This window comes from Pleurodeles waltl, chromosome 5 (assembly GCF_031143425.1).
Source record: "Pleurodeles waltl isolate 20211129_DDA chromosome 5, aPleWal1.hap1.20221129, whole genome shotgun sequence".
NCBI classification, from domain to species: Eukaryota; Metazoa; Chordata; class Amphibia; order Caudata; family Salamandridae; genus Pleurodeles; species Pleurodeles waltl.
In genome coordinates, this window is record NC_090444.1 from 580,328,593 (window position 1) to 580,353,696 (window position 25,104).

A 25,104-nucleotide genomic window follows, 5' to 3' on the forward strand; every position below is an offset into this window, starting at 1 on the left:
AGTTCCTTTCAAACTACAGTGGCCATGGCATCCAGGATGTCTCAGGAAGTGTTGTCTTCCCTACTGAAGCACATGCACAGCTACATCGTTTTCCCCCAGGTGAATGATTTGGCCACAGTGAAAGCTGACTTCTATGCCCTGGGACATATTCCCAACATCATAGGTGCCATTGATGGTACACATGTGGCATTTGTCCCCCCGCAGAAATGAACAGGTCTATAGGAATAGAAAAAGCTGTCACTCTATGAATGTGAAAATGGTGTGTTTGGCGGACCAGTACATCTCCCATGTGAATGCCAAATATCCAGGCTCAGTGAATGATGCCTATGTCTTGAGGAATAGCAGCATCCCTTATGTGATGGGGCAACTCCAGAGGCACAGGGTGTGGCTAATAGGTGAGCCCAAGGTCCCCACAGAGTATAAGTTGGGGTCTGAGTATGGGGTTGTACCTAAGGGTTAGTGTGTGTCTAACAGTTGTCCCTCGATATTTGCAGGTGACTCTGGTTACCCCAACCTCTCATGGCTATTGACCCCAGTGAGGAATCCCAGGACAAGGGCAGAGGGACGTTACAATGAGGCAATGGGCGTACGAGGAGGATAATTAAGAGAACTTTCAGCCTCCTGAAGGCCAGGTTCCGGTGCTTCCATCTGACTGGTGGATCCCTGTACTACTCACCCAAGAAGGTGTGCCAGATCATCGTGGCATGCTGTATGTTGCACAACCTGGCCTTGAGATGCCAGGTGCCTTTTCTGCAGGAGGATGAGCCTGGAGATGGTCTTGTGGCAGAGGTGGAGCCTGAGGACAGTGAGGAAGAGGAGGCAGATGAAGAAGATGTGGACAACGGAACAAACATTATACAGCAGTACTTCCAGTTACACACAGATAAGAGACTGTAACTCTAATTTACATTACAGTAAACCTTTGGACATTGTACATGGCAGCCTCTTACCCTCTGTCTATGGACACTGACTGTTCCCTTTGGATTCTCTATTTTCAGATCTGTGTACCCCATTCTGGCTACTGCTATATGTACTGCTGCCCATCAATGGTCATCCTGCGGTATATTAACTGAACATAGACGTTGCAATGCTTTGATAATGTTGTAATAATACATCTTTCTAATCATTACACTGACTCCAGTATGGTTTCTGTTTCAAGGGTGTTTATGTTTTGTGCAAATTAGTATGGGGGTGAGTGCAAGGGGCTGGGGTGATGAGGAACGTTCAGGGTAGAGTCTAGTCTATTGGCATCACAGGTGCATTGTCCACGGGGGCATAGGAAGTGGAGCAATGGCAGTTCAAGGTGGACAGGGTGACATAGTGGGACACAAGGGTGACAATCAGGAGAGTCTTATTTCCTGGCGGGGGTCTTGAAAATGTCCTCTGTCTTCTGCCTGGATCACAGGGACCATTTGCAGGGTGGTTCTCCTTCTGCAGGGGGTGGGGTGCTGTTGGCCTGTTGGTCCTGTGGCGGTGTCTCCTGTCCACTAGCGCCGGGGGAGGCAGAAGGCTGGTCCTCGGTTTGGCTAGTGTCAGGGGCCCTTTGTTGTGCCACTGCCTCCCTCATGGTCTTGCCCATGTCAGCCAGCACCCCTGCAATGGTGACCAGGATGGTGTATTTTTCAGTTAGGTCCTCACTGATCCCCAGGTACTATCCACCTGCAGTCGCTGGATCTCCTGCAACTTTCCCAGTACCTGGCCCATGGTGTCCTGGGAATGGTGGTATGCTCCCATGTTGTTTGAGAGTGCCTCGTGGAGGGTCGGTTCCCTGGGCCTGTACTCCCACTGTCGCACAGCAGTCCTCCCAGCTTCGCTGTTGTCCTGTGCCGCTGTCCCCTGAATCGTGTGCTCACTGACCCCAGGTCCCTGATCGTGCTGTGTTTGTGCGGATGCCTGGGGTCCCTGTAGTGGTGGACACACTGCTGATTAACGTGTCCTGGGAACAGAGGTATGGGCCCGCTGGGTGAGTGCTGTGCTGGTGTTGCCTGAGAGGGGAGGCTCTGTGGTTGTCTGGGACTGTGGCAGGGAAACCGACTGTCCAGAGGTCCCTGATGGGCCAGGTTGGTCATCCAGATCCAGGTGTGCAGAGCTGCTGTCATCACTGTGGGCCTTTTCTGGGGGATGCTGGATGTAGCTGGCACCTCCTCTCCGGTGACGTTGGCTAGGGATCCTGTTGAGATGCAAATGAATTGTTAATGTATCCGTGTGTGCCATCTTGTGCAATGGGTGTGTTTCCCTGTATGATTGTACTTTCCCTGTCGGCTTGGCCTTGTGTGAGTGGTGATTTTGTGACTGGGTGAGTCTCTCTGTTGGGCATGCTGGGGGTCCATGCAGGTCTGTGATGGGGGTTCATGGATTGGTGTGGCATGCAGGGCTTGGTATTCGGATGGGTGGGTTGTGATAGTGGGGTATATTTGAGGTGATGGGGTGAGGGTAGGGGTAGGAGTTTGTGATAGCATGCACGTAGGGTAGGGGATATGATAGTAAAGATTTGACTTACCAGAGTCCAGTCCTCCTGCTACTCCTGCAAGGCCCTCAGGATGCATTATTGCCAAGACTTGCTCCTCCCATGTTGTTAGTTGTGGGGGAGGAGGTAGGGGTCCATTCCAGTCCTCTGTACAGCAATCTGGTGTCTTGAAACCACAGAACGTACCTTTCTCCGTAAGTCGTTCCACCTCTTCCTGATGTCATCCCTTGTTCTTGGGTGTTGTCACCCTTGATCCTGTCCACGATTCTCCGCCCTAGGTCCATCTTCCTTGCAATGGGGGTCTGCTGCACCTCTGATCCGAATAGCTGTGGCTCTACCCGGATGATTTCCTCCACCATGACCCTTAGCTCCTCCTCTGAAAGCCTGGGGTGTCTTTGGGGTGCCATGGATGTGGTGTGAGTGATATGTGTGAGGATGTGTGAGGTGATGTGTTGGGATGTATACTATGATGTGCGTGGATGGTGTATGGCTGATGGTGTTCTGTGCCTCTGATTGAATGGGTGCTCTTTGCTTGTCTCTCTGTGCTTGGTCTCTTTTTGTTTAATTGTAAGGGGTTGTGGGTAATGTGGGTGTGTGTTGTGTAGTGGTGTGGGTGTGAGGGTGTGGTGTGTGTATGTGTTTCAGGTGTGTGTATTTTGAATTGTCCAATGTGGTGTGGTTTTGCAAGTGTGTGTGTATTTTTAGCGCGGCGGTGTGTACTGCCAATGGATTAACGCGGTGGACTGACCGCTGCATTGATTTGTGGGTCGTGATACTGTGGGCGTATTTCTGTTGGCGTAACGGTGTGGGTTTTGCTATCACCAGTTTATCACTGATCTTTGGGCTGGCGGACTTGTGTGGGTGTCTATATTGTGGCGGGATTCTCTGTGTGGGTCATAATACCTGTGGTGCCCCACCAGGGTTGTAATGAGGGCCTGAGTCTCTGCAAGTAAGTCTGAAGTCTTTGCCTAGACTGTAGAATGTAGCCTAGGACAACGGCATTTAGATAAATACATTAAATTGTATTATATGTCAAAGTACACATGTCTTTCATTGAGTGTTTTATGGCAAAGGCACTCATATTATCAAAGTACAGGGTTTTGGAATTCCTATAGCCCAACACCCAGGACATATTATTTGGGGTCAAAGACAAGAAGTTTTCATGTATATTTTTGTCCTTGAGAGAAGTAGGCCAAGCCCCCAGCAGCACAACCCTTTGGATGCCAGTTTACAATACCACATTGTGGAAGGAAAGGACATTTTCTGCAGTTGAAGTAATATTTGTGTCCTTATGTTAATGCTGTTTGAGCTTGTATTCATGGTTCATTAATGCAAAGCCTTTATTATTAGGGTGAGCGTTCTAAATATATGTAAGCGTGGACTGCACAACTGTTTAGTGGTTCCAGTAAAAAATGTGTATGCACATTTGCAAAGTTCAGCAATACGAGGCTTTGTATAATGCTCCCAGAATGCTCCCCAATTAGATGGAAATATTTGTAGGAGCTTGCAAGTAGGATTGATGATTCCTTGTTTGTTCATAAAAAAATGCAACTAGGAAAAAAAAATGTTGCTGAAATTATTTAATTGAAGCATCATTGAGTAAAATGTGTAGATTGATGCTGTATTTCCAAAAAATACTCAATGTAAAAATCAGTGAATCCAGTTTCAACAGGATTATGGGAAACATGAAGATAAACAAGCCTTGGAAATGCAAAGAAGTCTGACATTGGTAGTCAGTCTTCTGGTTTTGACAATATGTGCCTTGTTTTGCCATGGCTTTTGTAAAACTTTATTATTGTGGGGGCTGCGGGGCCCTCACCATTGTAGAAAACATTGGCAAAAAGGAAAAATATTTTTTGGTCTCAAAACTACTTTGTGTCCTGAAATGCTCCTCGTGAAACAGCATATTGCTGTGATTCATAGTTAAGTCAGCCAACACAAAGATAGACAGAGAGTGATAGAATTGTTATAAAAATGAAAGGTCTCATTTAACACCAGACCTAATTAGAGGCCAAATTCTTAAAAAATGTCACAAAAGTGCTCCCAGCGTAGATGTCTTTGCATTAGTGCAGATTTATGTATTTCATGAATTCACAAGAATTTACACAAGTAGATCAGACCATTGTACGCTTAGAATATATTTGTTAACTGTATTTTAGCTGAAGCAAAAATGTATGTGTAGGTGTGCTCATGTGAAAATCTGTTGAGTGTTTACAAGTTCACTTTCCCTCTAACCACTTTCTTCCCAACCTTGGAAAAGTTTTACTTCTGCCCCTGTCAGGAGTACATTTCTAATCTTTCTCAGAATGGGAAAAAATTACAAAAGAGCTGGTGAAAACTCTTAGAACATGCAAGTTAGTAGGTTGGCACAGACTCAAAAGGGCATTTCATCCCTGGAACTATTGCCTACCGCTACCTCCAGCTTAGCCCCAGTACGTAGATCTGCAAAAGGTGACAAGTTAAGGAAATTGCTTGTATTCAAGCCCGTATTAGCCCTGGCAGACTCAGCAAGGCTACTAGCAGAGTTCCTATTCAATGAGATTGCTGCCATAATTTGTGACTGCACTGTATGGCACCAAAGAGACAAGTAGATCGTTTTACAGGACAAGTAGATTTATGAAGTAACCTGTCCAATGGACAAGTAGATATTTTATTAAGTTCCACAGCCCTGAAAGCACATATCACAAAAACTCTATAAATATGTGATAAATACACATTTCTAAAATTCATACTACCAAATATGTGTATAAATGTCTTTTGATGTTGTCAGCCAGCCAGGAAAATATGGGTTCCCCAAGAGAGGAGAAAAAAAGACAGAGGGTATTGCAAAATCTTTGAGAATTATTGAGTGTCACATTCTCCTACAGGGATTGTTGAGTATTCAGTAAAACCATTACAAGGATCAAGATTTTGGTTAATTGTCACAAAAACATACTATCTCCAAAGAAATGTTGTTTCATTATTATTCATTATATTCATCAGCGGCTTATCCTATGCACCGGCTTATCCCCTGGACTGGCCTAATAAATGCTAAAACCAATGGCTTGTGCCAAGTTGAGTGGATCAGCAATGCATTTCCAGTCAAACACATTTTTGTCTTGCTGTTCTCTGTGTCCCTTGCAAAGAGTGTGCCTCCAAAGTGTAGAACAAAACACTATTTTACATCTATGAGGCATACTCCTTATGGACTAAGCCCCTGATTACAAATGGCTTATTGTGTGTGGTTGTTAAAGATGTAATTATAAATAGACCACCCTTACATCTAATTAAATAAAACTCTGACTCCTTTAATTCCTCAATGTTCTTTTGTAAACCGTTTCCTTAATATGGCTAGGTTCGGACCACAGTTTGAATCGCATTCATATGTTTTATAGTGGGCCTACAGAAGAGACTCTCCAGAAAGAGGAGTGGAATAATAATTCACTTACTGTACATGGAACATATGCCTGGCAGTGGTCCCTTCTGCTCCCTACAAAATAACTAATTGCCCAGTGATGAACTAAGCACATTTTCAGACCCTTTATCATGACATATGTGCACCTTCCAACCCACCTTTGGGATCTAACACCCATCCAATCATCTGATACCCATTTTAGGGACCCTCAAGAGAATTCCACAACACATTTCCATCAGTAGATGTGCAGCCCTATGAGTCTGGCCTGGTCTTAGCTTTTTCAGCTTCAAGTGGTCTTTTTTCTTTTGTCTTTGGTTACTTACTGTATCTTGCCCTCTAAAATGCTGAAATAAAAAAAAAGTTTAATGCTAAAAAATTGTTGAAGGTTACTTCCGTACCTGCAAGCAGTACCTCTGGTGCATTCCTATGTGACAAATCTGAGATAATTCCAAAATTCAAAACTTTTTTCTTGTGCCTCTATGGAGCACTCCTAAGACAATAGACCAATCACAGCACACAAAAATATTTTTTTCAGGTGTGGGATCTATTGTGATCTGATCACAAGATGTGTTAATATGATTTAAGTATTTATTGAGCACATCAGTTAACATCTATTTAACAGGGGCCCAGAGACAACTGACATCTATGGAATTTCTAGTCTTCCTGACTTCACCACATTCTATTACACATTACTATTCTAGCAAAAGACATCACCACATACCTCCATTTTTGTTTACAAAATACCTACTTTTTATGAAAATACCTCACATAATGCAAACGTTAGATATTATACAATAAGTGAAATTGTTAACTTTACGCATAATGCAATTTTCAACCACTAACTATCCCATCCCTAAAAAAAAACAAAAAACTACAACAACCCAAAGGGAGAATACTCTAATTTCTGATAATGACATAAACAGAATGTAAAACAATATTTACTGGTTTTTTTGCAAGCAGTCACAAAATCTTTCCATCTCTTTGGTACATGTTTAACACAAGAGATCCCCCGATCACAATCTCACACACCTTTTTTAAAAAGTCCCATTAAATCCTTTACTTCCACTTACCATTTTGTTTAGTATCCAGCACAATACAAGATGTACTACTCCAGTTTTCATCTGAAATTCTTTATATCTCATAATTTGCACACTTTGTCTGAATAAAAAAAAAAAAAATCCCTTGCTTACCGACACTGGATTTTTAACCTGCTCCTAGTCTTCAATTTTCATTCTACACTTACTCACCACTATATCTTCCTCCAGTCTCCCATTACCAACCACATTTGAATTCTTCTCAGCCTACTTCAACAACGCAGATGTATCTCTCTCTCTTGGAAACAATGTAACCATCCAAAAAGGACACAATTCAGTAGCCACTTTCCTTCCTTCCATCAATTTAAAAGGTGTTTTTCTAGTCACACTGTGTAGTGTAGTATGATACAACCACACTAATTCCTTAATTGCTTCATGCACATCCATATTACATTTATAAGTTGAGTGAATACTCTCCACTAACAATTTATTGAAACACTCCACTTTGCCATTGCTTTGTGGATGGTACAATGGTTTCCTGATGTGCTTAACCATGTCTGAAGATGTAAACGGTACCCCATAGTCTGTCATGCTTTAACATGGGATACCTTCTCTTACAAATACCTTCTGAAGCCAATTAATTAACATTTTCATAATAGGTTCATTAATGGTGTTCAACCCATACCCATCTTGAGAGCCAATTAACCATTACAATGAAATATTTCATATTATTAGGCAAAATATGATAAGAACCCAAAAAGTCAATTCCTAACTGTTGACAAGATCTCCTTGGATGTGGTACTGCTGACTCAACTGTGCCTTCAGTCACAAGAACCTTATCACTCAAACTACACTTTACACAATTCTTCACAAAATCATCAATTTCCCCATCCATCCTTGGCCACCAAACATTATCTCTTACCTTTGTCTTGGTCACAGTAGACTTCAAATGTCTAGAATATGCCAGTCCAGCTATTTCATTATGAATACACTGTAGAGGTATTAATTTGTCTCACCGCACCAGTTTATCACTTTGAATAGACAATTCATCTGACACCTATCAAAACATTTTCAGTTCTTTTGAAAGATTATTTTTTTTGCAATGTTATCACTTATTTCTCAACCTATCTTCACTAATAGCTTTTACCCAATCCTCTTCCTTCTTACACACATCCGTTTTTCTGAAATATGCCACAAACACGCCTTAATCTTAGTTTCTCAGTCACATTCTTCTGCATCCTCAATAGGTAACCTTTACAGACAGTCTGCTCTATAATTGTTCCCACCTGGAATATAGTCCACATTGAAATAATATTCTAAAAATCTAGCTGACAATCTAGCAATCCCAACTGTAGAACATTTACGTTTCCTTCTGGAAAGAATGCCAACTAAAGGATGATGATCCGTTTTCAACACAAAAGATCTACCCCACACATATGATTTTAACATTTCTACACTCCAAACACATGCTAATAACTATTTCTCACTCACAGAATACTTATTCTGGTTGTCCTAATGCTCTGGATGCACAACCAACTTTACTTTCAAACCTTCTAATTGAGACAGAAGTGTCCCCAGCCCATACTAACAGATATCATCGATGGCAATTGATGTTTTTTCCTTATCAACAGTGCTTTAAATCCATCTGTCAATGCTGCAAACATTTTCATAAGTTTTCTGTAAACTTCACAAAGACTCAAAAATTATAATTGCACATTGTTCTCAGAACCTGGAGCTTCAATTATACGTTTTACCAAACTAGGTTTAGGTTTCACTCCAAGGCCTGAGAACACATGTCCAAGATATTCAGTTTCTCCTTTCCTGAAAATGCATATATCTTTTCTGAGTTTTGCTCCCCTTATTTCGTGCATATTTAAAACTTTGCCCAATCCACAATCATGCTCATGTTCACTGTCAGAAAATATTAAAATATCATCTTGAAAAACTGCAACTTGAGTGCAGTCACTAAACACGCTGGATATAAGTCTCTGAAACATCACCATGGTCGAAGTCAGGCCAAATGGCATTCTCCAAATTTGAAACACTCCTTTACGGGTGATAAAAGCAGTAAGACAGAGAAATTCAACATCAAGTTCTACTTGATGATATGCCACCCTCAAATCTAATGTGGGAAAAAAGCAAGATGTATGTTTCACAGGGTGTACATTCTTCTTTGTTTTTATAGTGCAAGTATAATCAGAAGTTTTTCATAACTTACCCTGGGCTGCTTTTTCTATTTTTTGCTACTAATGTTCTTCTGTGTTACATACTAATATCGCATCATTCCTTTCACTAGTAATGGTCTAGTCAGTCCAGGTATTATAGTCATTCTGAACTTGATTTAACCACTCTAACACATTTATACTTTTTTGCTGCATAGACTTTACCTTTAACTTGTTTGCCCAGTACCTCAATGATGGCCCAGATATATCCCATACCATCTACTCTGCTCCCATCAAATGTCATTGTCAAAACATCAGGTGGAATTAACACGTTGTCCGTCCATAGTTGGTTGAACGTCTTCTGAGACACAATGGTAATAGAAGCACCACTGTCTATGAAAAGCTCAATTTCCTTGTTTTCTTAACCACTGTTTATCTTCAGAGGGCACAGCCTAAGGTGTCAGTCACAAAATATGTAATGATTTCTACCACAGCAAACCTAGAACCATATTTTGTCTGGATTATCCTATCTATCATTAATACTTCACCCTTTTCAGACTTTGCATGTTACATTTACATTTCAAGGTTGCCTTCCCTCTCCAATGTGCTTGGTCACATGATTTACCCCCACGTAGGTGTGACTAGGCAGCAAAACAAAGCACTTGCCATTTTATACTGTCCGAATTGAGAACCCATAGGGAACGTCTGGTGTTTCAACAGAATCTTTCTACTATAGAAACATGCTATGTGGTGATAAATGTTATTAGAAGGGTATTAATTATCAGAAAAAGATATGAGGTCATCCTTCTGTGATATACATTGCCTCTGCTCCACAGTACCTGATGCATATCTGCAGCATTATTTTACTTCTTTCAGTCAATAAATGCCTTTCATCTTTAGTGATTGTTTTATGAATCTTGTTAGTATGTTGTTTTTCTACTCAATAAATTCTGTTTTGGTTGGTTAAATATTTTAATAATTTTACTTTTTAGATGGGAAAACATTATTTATTTTCTTTATGTGTTATATGTGCTTTTGATTGTCTTTTATGGCTCATGCTGAATAAAGATCACTAGACTGACTGATACTTCAGCATATTACCTGTTCCTTTGTAAATGTTTCAAAAGATTGATCTAGATGAGAACACAGAGATCAGGAAAGAATCACATTAGCAAATTGTCCACGGATAGGTCATGTTCCAAAGAATCGCTAGAAGGAATAATGTTGCTGGGAGCGGGAATTGAATTGTAAAACATAGGTGTGTGTATTGAAAACAGGAATGGCTTCTTGGTGTTCACCGCCTATTCAAAGGGAACCACCCAAAACAACCCAAAAAACGTTTCCTGGCCCTAGACCAGTGAGTGCATAATTTCTACCATAATATATAAAAAGTATGCAATTGCTGGTTCGCAGAATCAGAAGTGTGATATTACTCTTGCAAAAGCTGTGGATATTCAGGCCCTTACATTAATAGCCTTGTGATTTAGGCCCAGTGTGATATGGTGGATGGAGATCATAGTTAAGGGAGCATTACCTGGCATCACATGATCAAATTTCACATGACTCATTCTGCCATCTTGCTCCAGACCATTTATTTTTCTGGTGGCTGTTTCATAGTATTCCACCATATTTTTGGATGCTACGACCCCAGCATGTTAAGGGGCATATTTTTGGGGATTTAGCGCAGGGCAGCGCAGCAAGTCACCTTGCTATGCTGCCCTGCGTCAAAATGAAAGGGCAGAAATGTGCCATATCTTTAGCATATGGTGCATTCCTGTCCTTTTTCCCTGTGTTGGCACACAATGGGCTGTCTAACGCCAATGCAGAGTCTGTGTTGCATGCAGGATGTTCTTTGTGTGGCGAAAAGGGCACCTTTCTGCGCAGAAACATTCCGGGGGAGGCATAGTCCTCTTTCTATGTGTGCTGTAAAATGTGGCACTTATAGAAAGAGTAAAAAACAACAAGAAATAGATATTTCTCCTCGTTGTGGCTTCCTTGGGGAGGCGTACGTTTTTGGCACATCCCCAGGTTAACAAGCTCTTGTAAATCTGGGGCTGCGTCCAAATCCATGGGTATTCCGTGGAAACACCCACAGCAACTCTCATGGAAGGCTTCCCTTGTGCAGAGTTAGACAACGCAATTATTTGCGCTGCCTTGCCTACTCCATATCTATGAGGCCATTTAAAGCCACGCAAAGTGACTTTGTGTGGCCTCATAGTTATGAGTTCAAGGTTTGCTCCGCCATTGCCTCACAAAAAGTGTTGCAATGGCGATGCAAGCGGCTCATAAACATACCCCTAAGTGTATGGTAGATGTTTTAGTTCTTATTGTTCGGTCTTAAGCTTGTAGTCACATATTCCATTTATCACTGATGTAGTAACCTGGGTATCCTTTAATTTCATCACTATACAATACTAAAAGCATCGGTATATTTAGAGTAGGACTACATAAAATTGATAAAGATTGTCATTAAATAAGGATACACTAAAAATACTTAACCTAAGGTCAATTAAAAGGTTTTGCATTGCATATTTAATACACTAAAGACCTGATTTAGCTTTAGATGGTAACAGAAAACTTTCCAGTATAGAAAATAATGTTCCCCACCTCAACACCCTGAGGCATAGCGAATTCTGATAGCAGATCTGCTGCCGAAGTAAGCAATTACTCAGAGAACTGAGAACTCTCTATTAGCAACCAACTCTAAATCCTGTTCTAAGTGCTGAGTGAATGAAGACACGAGCACCTACATGTTCAAAATGTTCTAATTTTCTGCCTTCTGCTTTACAAAAGGTATTTTATTCTGGCTTCTGAAATTTGATACTTTTCTAACATGTGTTTTTTCCCCTATTAGTCGTATCTCTACCTGGCCTGGTACATGACAATGTCAATCCTCGGCCATTACAATAACTTCTTCTTTGCTGCTCATCTCCTTGACATCGCCATGGGCTTCAAGACACTTAGAACCATTCTCTCATCAGTGACCCACAATGGCAAACAGGTATGTATATCGTTTTACCACACTGATGTGTTCATACTTTCAACAGTACGTTTGTGGGTAGAGCGCAATCAACTGATGCTACCTGACAAGGATTGTGGGTAAGAATATTGCCAGTTTGTTAGTGTGGCCAGGACTTAAAAGTTAAATGAACATATGCAGTGAACAGAATTGGATTTCAAAACCACTGAGTGTCATAGGCTCCCTCCCTCTAGATTTTTTCTGCAATAGGACACGCGAGCAGGACATGAGTTTTCGTTTATTGAGTCAACTCATATTTTAAGTTTTTTTTAAAACTGTCAGTAACTCAGAGATGCATTCCCTGAAGTCCCTTTTCCATTCGCTTTGTGCTAAAATTACATCATTGTATTTTAATCATATTGATGCATCTGTAATTAGAATAACAATTAAGTTGAACGCAAGCAAAAGAAAATAGGTCCACATTGAGACGTTATACAAAAAATAAAATCGTAAGCCGAGGTAACACGGATGTCATGACGTAAAAATACCGATGCAAGAAATTCCGTGGTACCCTACTGTAGTAGTCCCATAAACCTGTTTCACATTATGAAGGGCTCATTGTTGTGTTTTATTTTCTTTCAGCTCGGGTTGGGGTTAACAGCTTTATATCAAATTCGCCCTTTAGATATCTCTGCAGCCGCACCAAGTTATATTCTTATGACAGGATATTCTGATTTCTCTTGCTCAGACGTAAGGTGTCACTTCCAGGCAGAAGAAATGTGAAGTTCTAACTGGCCCACCGGTTTTCTAATAGGCAGGACACATTGTGTTCAACTCCAGGAACTGCTTAACCTTCCTCCCACAGCAGATAGATTTTTCATCATAAGAACAAGCAGGCTTTTTGGCAATGTATTCCCCCAGTGAATTTGATGGTGATCAAGAGGCTAGAAGCCCTACACTTCAAACAGGTTTCTATTCCCAGAAACATAAGACAACATCTCACCACTCTCCTCTTATAGATGGTCAGTATCCTCAGTGAAGCATTAGGATAGTTCTTTTTGAGCTCTCGATGGCTTTGAACCAGAAGCATGCCACGCAGGGTAATTTAAAGGTGAAAACAGGCAGTAATTGGTTATGACTTCTAAGTGCATCAAACTAACATTTCCCAACTTCCCGTTTTTTATCTTGTGCAGCAATGTGATCATGTCTCCATCTAGGGATGTTTTTTCTGCCATAAGCTATCTATCCAAACTTCCATTTTAAGAGAGAAATATACAGTCAGGACCAGGTACTGCCACCAAAGATAATTATTGGCAAAGCCAATAGGTCTGGTGTTGGCGTCCAGCCTTCTTGCAGCTGTTGTATTGTTTTGTCATGGTATATGTACACTTTTATTATCCAAGAAGATGCCGGGCTCCCATTAGTCAAGACAAAACAATAGGCTGAAGGCAAAAATATTTGTGGTCTCAAAAAAGCAGTGTGTGTGTGGATGTGCTCCTTTTGAAAGGACAGCACGCCATAAGTTATAATGGAGGCAGTTAATGCCTGAAATTTACTAATGCATTACCCGCTTAATGCATGCTAGAGTGAGTGGAAGAAAGATGTGAATGATGCTACAGTAGGCTAAAAATCCCTATAAGTAAGAATGCTATACAAATAATGTTAGTAAAAATCAAAAGATTTTGGTTAACAGAGACGTAAAAAAAGCCAACTGGTCTGGCATCGGCTGCTAGCTTCTTGCATTGGACAAATAAAGCAAGAAAGAAAGAAAGCAAGAAAGAAAGAAGGCATGAAAGAAACAAGTCAAGAAAGAAAGAATGGATGAAGGAAAGTAAGTAGCAAAGATAGAGCACACTGATTAGCTTATATTCAGAATTCATAAGACCTAAAGAGAAGCAAAATAGAATGCAAGAAAGAAGAAAAGAATGAAATAGTAAAAGAAAGAAAGTAGGAAAAATGAAGGAATGAAAGAAATGAAGAAGAAAAAGGTGGAAAGAAAGAAAGAAAGAAAGAAAGGAAGGAAAGGAAGAAGGGAAAGGAAGAAAGGAAGGAAGCAAGGAAAGGCAGAAAGAAAGAAGCAAGGGAAGGAAGAAAGAAAGAAAGAAAGAAGCAAGGAAAGCAAAAAGAAAGAAAGAAGGAAAAAAAAGGAAAAAAAGAGAAAATGGAAAGAAGCAAGGAAAGGAAGAAAGAAAGAAAGAAAATGGAAAGAAAGAAGGAAATAAAAGGAAAAAGAAAGAAAGAAAGAAAGAAAGAAAGAAAGAAAGAAAGAAAGAAAGAAAGAAAGAAAGAAGAAAATAAAAGGAAAAGGAAAGAAAATGGAAAAAATCAAGGAAAGGAAGAAATAAAGGAAGAAATTAAAGGAAGAAAGAAAGGAAGAAATGAAAGGAAGAAAGGAAGGAAGAAAGAAAGAAGCAAGGAAAGGAAGAAAGGACGAAAGAAGCAAGGAAAGGAAGAAAGAAAGAAAATGGAAAGAAAGAAGGGAATAAAAGGAAAAAGAAAGAAAGAAAGAAAGAAGGAACTAAAAGGAAAAAGAAAGAAAATGGAAAGAAGCAAGGAAAGGAAGAAAGGAAAGGAAGAAAGGAAGGAAGAAAGAAAGAAAGAAGCAAGGAAAGGAAGAAAGAAAGAAAATGGAAAGAAGCAAGGAAAGAAAGAAGTAAAGAAGGAAATAAAAGGAAAAAGTAAGAAAAAAGGAGATAGGACACAAGAGAAAAGAAAAAGAAAGAAAGAAAGGCAGAAAGAAAAGGTAAAAGAAGGAAGAAACAAGAGAGAAAGAAAGAAAGAAAGAAAGAAAGAAAGAAAGAAAGAAAGAAGGAAAGAAAGAAAGAAAGAACACAAGAAAGAACACAAGAACAAAAGAAAGAACAAAAGGAAAGAAGCAGATGAAAGGAAGAAGTAAAGAAAGAAAGAAAAAGGAAATAAAAAGAAATGACAGGGAAAAGAAGGAAAGATGAAAAAGAAATGGAAAATAAGGAAAAATGAAAAAGAAGGAAAGAATCAAAGAGAGAAGGGAAGACAAAGAAGGCAGGAAAGAAGAAAATAATGGAGCTGGGGTAGAAAAAAAAGAGAAGAACAAAAGAAGGTAAGAGGAAGAAGGTAGTTAAGAAGGGAGGCAGGAAAGAAAGAAACAAAGAAACTCAGGGGTACATAGATAGAGCACACTGATTTGTTTATAGTCAGAGTTCATGTCAGCTGATGTGAAGTATTAGCAGTCAGATAAACAAGGTCACTCCAAAAGAATTGACAACAGCATTAGCAACAGATGGGATCTTTTACCAGTAAGGGCCTCATTACGAGTCAGACTGCCAGGGTTCTGCAAGCACCTCTGGGATCCATGATCCAGATGGCCTGGCTGTGGCGGAGATCATAATCCGCAAGTACAGTGCTACAACCTTGTTCTCTTACAGCCTTTTCATGTCAGAGAACAGGTGCAGGGGGCAACAGGGGGGCGCCTGCACTACCCATGCTTTTGTGCAGACAGTGTACATTGCGAGGTTGCTGGTGCACCCTGTAGGCTACAGCATTGCCATTGGCTCGATTACGAGCCAGACACAATGTTGTAGCCTGTTTCCTGCTAGGCAGGCGGGAGAAAACTGAGGTTTCTACCCATCAGCCTAGAGGGACACCCTTAATAGATCTGGTGGGGTGGTCACCACTACGGCGGCGGCCACCCTGTCAGAAGTTTGGCAGACGGGCTTTCCTGTCCGCCAAACACAAAATAAGGGCCTAAGTGCGGGTACCCCATCTTTCATGAGAGTCTATGGTGAGGTGTTATTATACATTGTACATGCAATTTGGGAATGCCCCAGCTGATTGCCTCAAATACCCACTGAGGCAGCATTTGCCAGCCCCATGTTTTCCAGCATATCAGAATAAACATGTATGCATATAGGAGGCTTTAAATCAACACTTTTTTTTCCATTGCATTGCTCAAATGACAATCAAATTATGATCCCTACCACTTAAGAACACCTTATAGAACAATGGATAAATCCACTTCAGTCACTGAATACCCTAGTTTAGAATGATTGCATTTTGCCTGTGCCCATGAATACATCCACCTAAAAAGACAATAATACCTCCATGTTAGGCATTTAAAGGCACTTGTGTTGACCACTTACTGCCAGTACCTAATGTATAGTAGAATGTCTATCAATCAATCAATAAATCAAACATTTATAGAGTGCAGCATATCACGCGTGAGGGACTCTAGGTGCTGGAGCTGTATGCTGCTGTGAAGAGGTCTTTAGTTTTCTTTTGAATCACTGGAGCAATGCTGTGGTCTTGACATGCAGCGGGAGCTTGTTCCAAGTCTTGGCTGCAAGGTGCAAGAAGGAGCATCCTCGGCTGTTGGCTCAATGGATCTGGGAGGTGTCTGCGAGGAAGAGGGAAGCTAATGGAGGTGTCTGGATGATTGGTGAAAGGTCAGGCATTTGTTGATGCATGCTGGTACTTCATTGTGCAGGGCCTTGTAGGTGTGGGTCAGAATCTCAAACTGGCATCTCTTCTAAATCGGGGGTCAGTGTAGTTTTTTGAGAAGGGGGGATGATGGCTAGGTTGTGGGTGTGGTCTGTTGGGGTGGGGAGGTGAGAGCTCTGTGATCACCATGTGTCAGTCCATGGTTGTTCCCAAAGATGAGGACTAAAGTTTTTTCAATGTTGAGTTTTAGACACTTGTACTTCATCCAGTTTGTTATGTTCATCATGGATCTGTGGAAGTTAGCTTTTGTACTGGAGGGATCTTCAGACAGTGAGAGGATGAGCTTTGTGTTGTTGGCGTAGAAGATGGCATTGAGTCTGTGTGATTTGACGGTGACGGACAGGGGGTGTCATGTAGATGTTGAAGAGGGTCAGGCTGAGCAATGATCCTTGGGAGACCCAACAGATGATCTTCTTGGGCTAGGAGATGAACAGTGGTAGACTGATCCTTTGGGTTTTGTTGGTGAGGTACGAGGTGATCCATTTGAGGGCATTTCCTTGAATCCTGATGTGGTGGAGTCTGTTGATCAGGATGTGTTGGGAGACGGTGTCAAACATGGTGGACCAGTGCAGGAGGATGATGGTTACTATTTCCTCATGGTCCACCAGGGCTCTGAGGTAATCTGTGACTTCAACCAGGGGTGTCCTGGTGCTGTGATTACCACAAAATCCAGATTGGGAGGGGTCAAGGAGGTTGTGGTCTTCTAGGTGTTGGGTGAGTTGCTGGTTGATCTCTTTCAAAAGGAATTTTGCTGTATAGGGGAGCATAGACATAGCCTTTAGTTCTTCAATTCGGCTGGGTCGGCGGATGTTTTTCTCAGCAGGGGCCTCACTTCAGCATGTGTAGGGGGCAAAGGTCCAAGAGTGCTTCAGAGTGTACGGAGTTCATGATTGAGACAGTGTCTTGCATGGTGAGGAGTTCCCAGTGGGTAAGAAGGTGCCCGGGGTTCATGTTTGTGTATGTGATATGGTTGATGCTGTCTGCGGCTGAGGATTGGCATTCAATGTTTTCTTAGATAGCCAAGATCTTGTCATGGAAGAAGTCAGTGAGGTTGTCACACAGTTCCTGGGAGGGAGTGACGTGGTTTTCTATGACTGTGGGATTGGTGAACTTCCTCACAATGGTGAAGGGTTCTTTGCTGTGGTTTGTGCTGGCTTTGATGCGGTCTGCTAGTGTGTCTTTCTTAGTTTCTTTCAGGATGTGATGGTACTGGTCTAGAAGGTAGTGCAGTCTTCTGTTTTTTTGATGATGCGCCACTTCCTTTCAAGTTGTCGAAAGTTGCATTTGGAGGAGTGCAGTTCGTCAGTGAACCAGCTTGCTCTTTTGCTCTTTTCTTTGACCTTGACTGTCTTGGCAGTGGTGATGGTGTCGGCGCATTCTGTTATCCACTAGGAAAAGCTTCCTGCTGCTTGTTCATGGTCATGTGTTGAGTCTGCAATGTCGGAGGGGGGAGTGTTGTTCCATTGGTCTTCTGACATGTTTTTCCAGTTTCTTTGCATGGATCTAGGGGGCACTGTGCTGGGGTATATGGGTCCTGAGATGGTGAATTATATGCTGTGTTGGTTGGACCAGGTGAGTGGTGCAGTATGGATGTGCCTGGCTCTGTGGCTGGAGGTGAAGATGGGGTTGAGCCTGTGTCCTGCAATTGGATAGGGTCAGTGATGAGCTGCTTGAGGCCGATGTTGCTCAAGCTTCCCAGGAGGTCAGTGGAGTTGGCGTTGCTGGGGTCATTGAGGTGGAAATTTAGATCCCCTGGTTTAATGTAGGCAAGGGTGCCTCTGATGGTGCTTTTTCACTCTGTATGGGGAAGTTGAGTTGTTCCATTACCTTTGTCAGCAGATGTTGTGCAGCAGATGGTGTCCCTGTAGATGATGGCGATTCCACCTTTCTGCTTGTTGGTTTGGTCACATTGTGTTATCTTGTACCCTTGGGGGATGGCAGTGGCAATGTCTGGTGTGGAGGCAGGGTTGAGTCTGGTTTCTGTTAGAAAGGTGACGTCCGGGTGAGGGAGGAGATTGTGCACCAGACCTAAGGGGTGTGTTTAACTAATGAGCATGCATTGAGTAGGATGCACTGGAGTTGTGTTATGGTGATCTCGGTCAATGTGTCAGGTTCGTTGGTTGCTTCAGTGCTAAATGTGAGACAGCAGTGTCGGCAGGAGAATGGTCCTCTGGTGGTACGTGGGGAGGAGCATCAGCAGTGGTTCTTGGTGCATCTGGGGTTCAGGACTCAGAGGTCAGCTGCAATGAATCTTTGTGGGGTGGGAGAGCCAGGGCTGGTGCTGGGAATTATCCAGGTGCGGACGGGTGCAGACGGCCTTGCCTTTGACGTGCCTTTGTTGCACCAGTGGCGCGGCCACGCTGTAGCTTCCCTCAAGTAGGTCATGTGAGGAGGGAGGGGTGCAGGGAGACAGTGGGCAGGGGTAGGCGGGAAGTGGGAAAATGGGCAGTAGGCAGGAGCAGGAACTGGGAAAAAGGAATGAACAGAGAAATAAAGGAGGCAAAAAGCAGGAGAAAGTAATCAGAAAAATGGGAGGAAAGGAAGGAGAAAGCAGTGAAAACAAGCTAGAAAGCAGGAGAAAGCATTCAGAAAAATTGAGGAAAAGGAGGGAGAATGCAGTGAACATGGGGCAGAAAGCAGGAGAAAGCACTCAGAAAAATGGGGAGAGGAGGAGAAGGTAGTGGGAACGAGGCAGAAAACTGTATGCAGTGATACAGCTGCAAGGAAGAGCTGGCATTGGACCTGGGGCCTGCTCAAAGGGGTTGTGCTGCAGCCTCCACTAAGTAGGTCCTGGGAGGAAGGAAGGACACTGGTAGGCGGAGGGCAGGGCTATGTGGGAGGCAAGAAAATGGGTGGCAGGCGGGAATGGGGAAAAAAGGAACAAACAGAGAAAGAAAGGAGGCAAACAGCTGGACAAAGTACACAGAAAAACGGGAGGAATGAGAGCGAAAGCCGTGAAAACCAGGCAGAAAGCTGAAGAAAGCACTCCAAAAAACATAGGGAAAGGAGGGAGAAAGCAGTGAAAGTGAGGAAAAAGGCAGGAGAAAGCATTCATAAAAATGGAGAGAAAGGAGGGAGAAAGCAGTGAAAATGAGGCAGAAAGCACTCAGAAAAATGGGGAGAGGTTGAGAAGGTAGTAAGAACGAGGCAGAAAACTGGAGAAAGCGATGCAGCAGTAAGGAAGAGCTGGCATTGGACCTGGGGCCTGCTAAAAGGAGTCCTGCTGCAGCCTCCACTAAGTAGGTCCTGGGAGGAAGGAAGGATGCTGGCAGGTGGAAGGCAGGGCTATGTGGGAGGCAAGAAAAAGGGTGGCAGGCTGTAATGGGGAAAAAAGGAATGAACAGAGAAAGAAAGAGGCAAACAGCAGGAGAAAGTATTCAGAAAAACGGGGGAATAAGGAAGAAAGCAGGGAAAACGAGGCAGAAAGCTGGAGAAAGCAGGGGTAGTGAGAATGAGGCAGTAAATAGGCGAGAGAGATGCAGCAGCAGGGGAGAGCTGGCCTAGTACCTGCTCAAGGGGGCCGTGCTGCGACCTCCGTTAAGTAGGTCCTAGGAGGAGGGAGGAGTGCTGGGAGGCGGTGGGCGGGGCTAGATGAGAGATAAAAAAACAGGCAGCATTGTGGAGCGGGAATGGAAAGAAAAGGAATGAAAAGGGAAACAAATGAGGCAAAAAAAACAGGAGAAAGTACTCAGAAAAACAGGGGAAGAAGGGCAAAAGCAGTGAAAATGAGGCTGAAAGCACTCAGAAAAACGGAGGGAAAGAAGGGAGAACACAGTGAAAACAAGGCAAAAAGCAGGATAAAGTACTCAGAAAACTAAGGGAAAGGGGGGAGAAAGCAGTGAAAATGAGGCAGAAGGAAGGGGAAAGCACTCAGAGAAATGTAGGGAAAGGAGGGAGAAAACAGTGAATGCGAGGCAGAAAACAGGCGAATGCACTCGGAAAAACAGAGGTAAAGGAGGGAGAAAGCTGTGAAAATAAAGCAGAAAGCAGAAGAAAACACTCAGAAAAACAGGGAGAGGAGAAGAAGGTAGTGAGAACGAGGCAGCAAACAGGACAAAGTGATGGAGCAGCAGGGGAGAGCAGGCCTGGCACCTGCTGAAAGGAGCATGCTGCAGCCTCCATTAAGTAGGTCCTGGGAGAAAGAAGAGGCGTTGGGATGCTGTGGGCAGGGCTAAACAGGAGGCGGGAAATAGGCCAGCAGAAGGGAGTGGGAATGGGGAGAAAAGGAATGAACAAGGAAAGAAAGGAGGAAAAAAGTAGGAGACAGTACTCAGAAAAATGGGGGGATGAGGTAGAAAGCAGTGAAAATGAGTCAGAAAAGAGGAGAACACACTCAGAAAAATGGAGGAAACGAATGGAGAAAGCAGTGAAAACAAGGCAGAAAGCAGAAGAAAATACTCATCATCACAAGAGTTCCATACTAATCAAGAGATTTAAAGTTGCAAAATTGACTCATCACCAAAAACTATCATTGGCATATATATTTATCCCACAGAAATATCACTGGCGTGATCCTGATGCTCTTATGTTCAAGAAGGGTCAGCTGAGAAATGCCTGTGGGCCAATAAGGGCAGCCACTTTTGCAAAGAAATCCTCAAAATGTGTAACTGTACTTTTGTGACTCCAATCCTTCACGCTAGTTCGATGTTATCAGAGGATGAAAGAATTTCAGTAGATTTTCATGTACACTTATTGTAGGTACACATTGAACGCAAGCTGTGCACATATTCCTAATTAGTATTTAAATAATTGAGATGCACATAAATTAAAACAGATTCTAAAAAATAACGCAGCTCATCATGGCACTGTGCCGGAATGCAAGTTTACCATTATATCTTGTCCATGTCATTACCTGAACCATGGGCTCAGAACCTCAGAAACACATTTGGACCTTTTACATGTTTGTCACATTTACAACTCCTTTTTCAAAATACTGAGGAAATGACTTTTCATTTTCATTTGTCGCATACCGTACATTGAATAACACTTTACACATTCAAATTAATGGCATTTTAATTAAGTACTTGCAGGTAAATAGGGACCTGAACAGTGACTGTTAGGAGAGCTCTCTACTTACCATATCTTGGAAGAGCAGCGGCTTGCCATGGAAACTGAAAATCACTTTTGACGAGTTTTTAGAACCCCTAAGGCAGTCTTTAATGCGTAGGACATGAAAAAAAGAGATGCATTATCATTAAGCTGAAACAGTATCCTTAATACCCAGTTTCCATGATATGATGCTAGTCGCTGGGGTACCTGCAAATGTAGCCCCATTAAATACTCATTAACTCACGCCGAGTCCTGAGTTTCTTTTCAGTAGTAGCTTGAGGTATTTTGAGTGTCACAACACTCTTTTTACAAGCTTGTCATTAGATTCTAATTTGTAATCCTGTCTTCACATAATAAAATTGATGCACTACTCTCTTTACTTAAACTGTCTGAATTTCATGGCTTGACCGTGTTGTAAAATCTAATTCTCGGTGTGAAATTAAACCCATGTCCACAGAGATGCACAGGAGGTTTAAAGAGTTGTATTAAGACAGGACCACAGGTACCATAGCTGTGTTTCTGATAGGTTATCCGTTTATAGTACTTTTAAGGCTTTCCATGTAGGAATAAAGGGCAGGTTATATTCACCTGAGTTGGGTAGGGTATTATTAAAAACACGACTTCTAAAATACTTTGTTTAAGTACTACAAAGCAAAGTGGTGACTTTTTGTTATTAAACATAAGGGGGCTTATTTACAAGCCCTGTGCACCGCTGGTGCTTCACTTTGTGTAATGCACCAGCGGCACATTGTGCAGTCCTATATCTACAAGGCCACACAAAGCCACCTTGTGTGGCTTTTCGTGGCCTTGTAGATTATGGTGTAAGACTTCTTTTAGATAGATTAGTACAAGTAGTACAAACAACCACAGCTTTATATTTTTGCCACAATATGACTAACTTAAAAAAATTTTGAAGCTAATTCACAAGCAAATCAACTTAGAACATCCACAATACATATATAAACTGTATCGTCAGATATTTCATTTAGTGGTACTAATATTGTGATGTTTGTCATAAATTCAGACCCAGATAAACAGGAAAGAAAAAATATGACAAAGTAGTCATTTTCAAGCCGCTTCTGAGGATGTGAAACGCTGTCCTAATACACTCTTAAGATTGACACTTTCTTCTTACACACTTCAGAAAACTACTGGAAACTCACTTCTTCAAACAGAACCTCATTTACCACTATTAGTAACACAGCTCACCAGTCAACTTGGCCTTAATCAATGTGACATCCGTATGACCATCCATTTCCTCTATGGTATCCTTCTTACATACAGTTTACTGAAATAATCATTCTGTCTTGTACAGTTGTTCCTCAGTTTATAAAAAAAAGGGCCTCATTACAAGTCTGAAGTTCCAAGGCCTTGCAGTGACAGTTGGAATGCTGCAACTGTGGAAGTCCAACCCCCACATTACAACCCTGGTGGATGGACCTACCAGGGTACTGCCATCTCCACTGGGAACGTGGTTCCCGATGGTTCAACAGCAGTCTGAGTTGTACTCAGCCAGGGCGGCACTGAGTTCAGCGTCACCTGGCTGATTACAGCTCAGCTTTCGGGCAGTCTTCTCATGGCGGGTCCCCGCCATTAGAAGGATGGTGGAAAGCCAGTGCATGGGGCCACAGGGTGTCCCCTGCACAGCCCATGTCAAGGGCATGGGCAGGGCATGGTCCCCCCTGCCCAGCACCATCAGAATGAGCACTGTCTGCAAAGCAGACAGTGTGCATTCCGAGGGTGCCTTGTGCTACGGTATTGGTCTCGGCTTTAAGGGAGCCGAGACCAATACCGTAGCACTGTTCCTGCCGGTCAGTCCTGCAGGAACCACGTACTACAATGTTCCTGCCGGTCAGCCCAGCAGGAGCATTGTAATAGGCTCGAGTGTGGGGACGCCACCCTCATGGCGGTTCACCAAACTTATAATAAGGCCCAGTATAGCTAATAAATTCATAATACAACAGTTAAGAAGGTAATTATCTAATTTGGCCAACTGCTTGAATGTTGAACCTAATAAGTCTGTTTCCTTACACCTCTATCATTATGGGAGTAAATATTTAGCGAGCAAGTGAAGAAGTTCCATTTGTGCAGTAAACTTCATAGAGTTGGGGCAAACAGATGTGCTTTCTTCTCTTCCTTCATAGTTGGTGTTAACAGTCGGATTGTTAGCTGTTGTGGTATATCTGTACACAGTGGTGGCTTTCAATTTCTTCCGGAAATTCTACAACAAAAGTGAGGATGGAGAGTTCCCAGATATGAAGTGTGATGATATGCTCACGGTAAGCTTTTACTATGAATATGTATTTTAAAAAAAATACTTTTTAAAGATGTAGTATTAAGACTAACCTAAATGCAACATCCTATAAATTCTCATCATATTTGTTGTTGTTGTTTAGTTTTAATGTTATTAAATATGGTGAAACGCATCATCATTTCAGCTCCTGTATTTAATATCACTGCAAAAATATTGCAATACTAAATATTGCCAAAAACTATTGAGGACACAAATATTGACTTCTTATACATACTATTGGAAATTCAGAAATTTCAATTAAAAAAATAGGGTGAAGCAACATATTATCAGTACTTAAGTATAGGGACTTTAAAATATTTAACACTTTGTTAACTTAATAAAAATCAACTTTAAAATATTCATTTAAAAATATACATAAAATATTATTCTAAATGTTATAACGCAAGCTATATATATATAGATATTCAAATACGTAACTTTGAAATACAAAGACAATATGTAAACAAATAACATTATCAAATAAAAATATACATCAAAATAAAAGATACTAATAACAATTAACATATTTGGTAATACACTACACATTAAAAGTTTATTAAAATATATAATTTAAATATTACATTACAAAATAAATTAATAAAAGAAGATTAGTCAAAAATGTAAAAAAGGTAAAAATATGCAATCAAAACACTAATTGCATCTTAAAATTAAATTACCAAAAATATATGTTAAAAAATAAAGCCACAAAAAACAAAATTCAAAAAAATATTACAAAATATATACATAATTCCAAATTACTGCTGTTTTCAAATCACTAGGTGTGCAGAATTTTCAGATAAAAAAACAAAGTTTATCCGTGTCACCACAAACTTGTTTTAGCCAAAAGCCTTGATCACATGACTACCTCTTAATGAAACACCCTTAAATTGTGGAAAACATAAAAGACAGACAAGGGCATACATCAAACCAAAGTAAAGAGAATACATGTCGGCTATCAGGGTGTGGCATTACATCCTTCTACATAAATGCATAGGAAAAATAATACATTGTAGATCATGCAACTTCTGATATTTTAGAAGTAAAATGTACCCCGTAATGAAAAATCACATACAGAAAAAAGAACAAGCACAGGTTGATGATATGGTTCATCGAGTACTTCCCACCTATATCAACAAAAAGCATATCTCATTCCGAAATACAAAGCCATTGATCAAAAGCATCTTCAAAATAAAGAAGCAGCAGACACATAGGACAGTAAAGTAAATTTCTACCTAACCCATAGTATGTTCCACTTGGGCATAATTTTTGG

At 41.6% G+C, this 25,104-nt stretch overlaps 1 protein-coding gene across 1 annotated transcript in view; it reads left to right on the forward strand.

Annotated features, from left to right (window-relative positions):
* The window catches only part of RYR2 (ryanodine receptor 2), a 2,714,825-nt gene that overhangs the window by 2,599,834 nt on the left and 89,887 nt on the right, over window positions 1-25,104 (forward strand). The window contains exons 97-98 of the mRNA XM_069234403.1: window positions 11,912-12,058; window positions 23,686-23,820. Coding sequence (XP_069090504.1) covers window positions 11,912-12,058; window positions 23,686-23,820 — 282 coding nt within the window. The remainder of the gene's footprint in view (window positions 1-11,911; window positions 12,059-23,685; window positions 23,821-25,104) is intronic.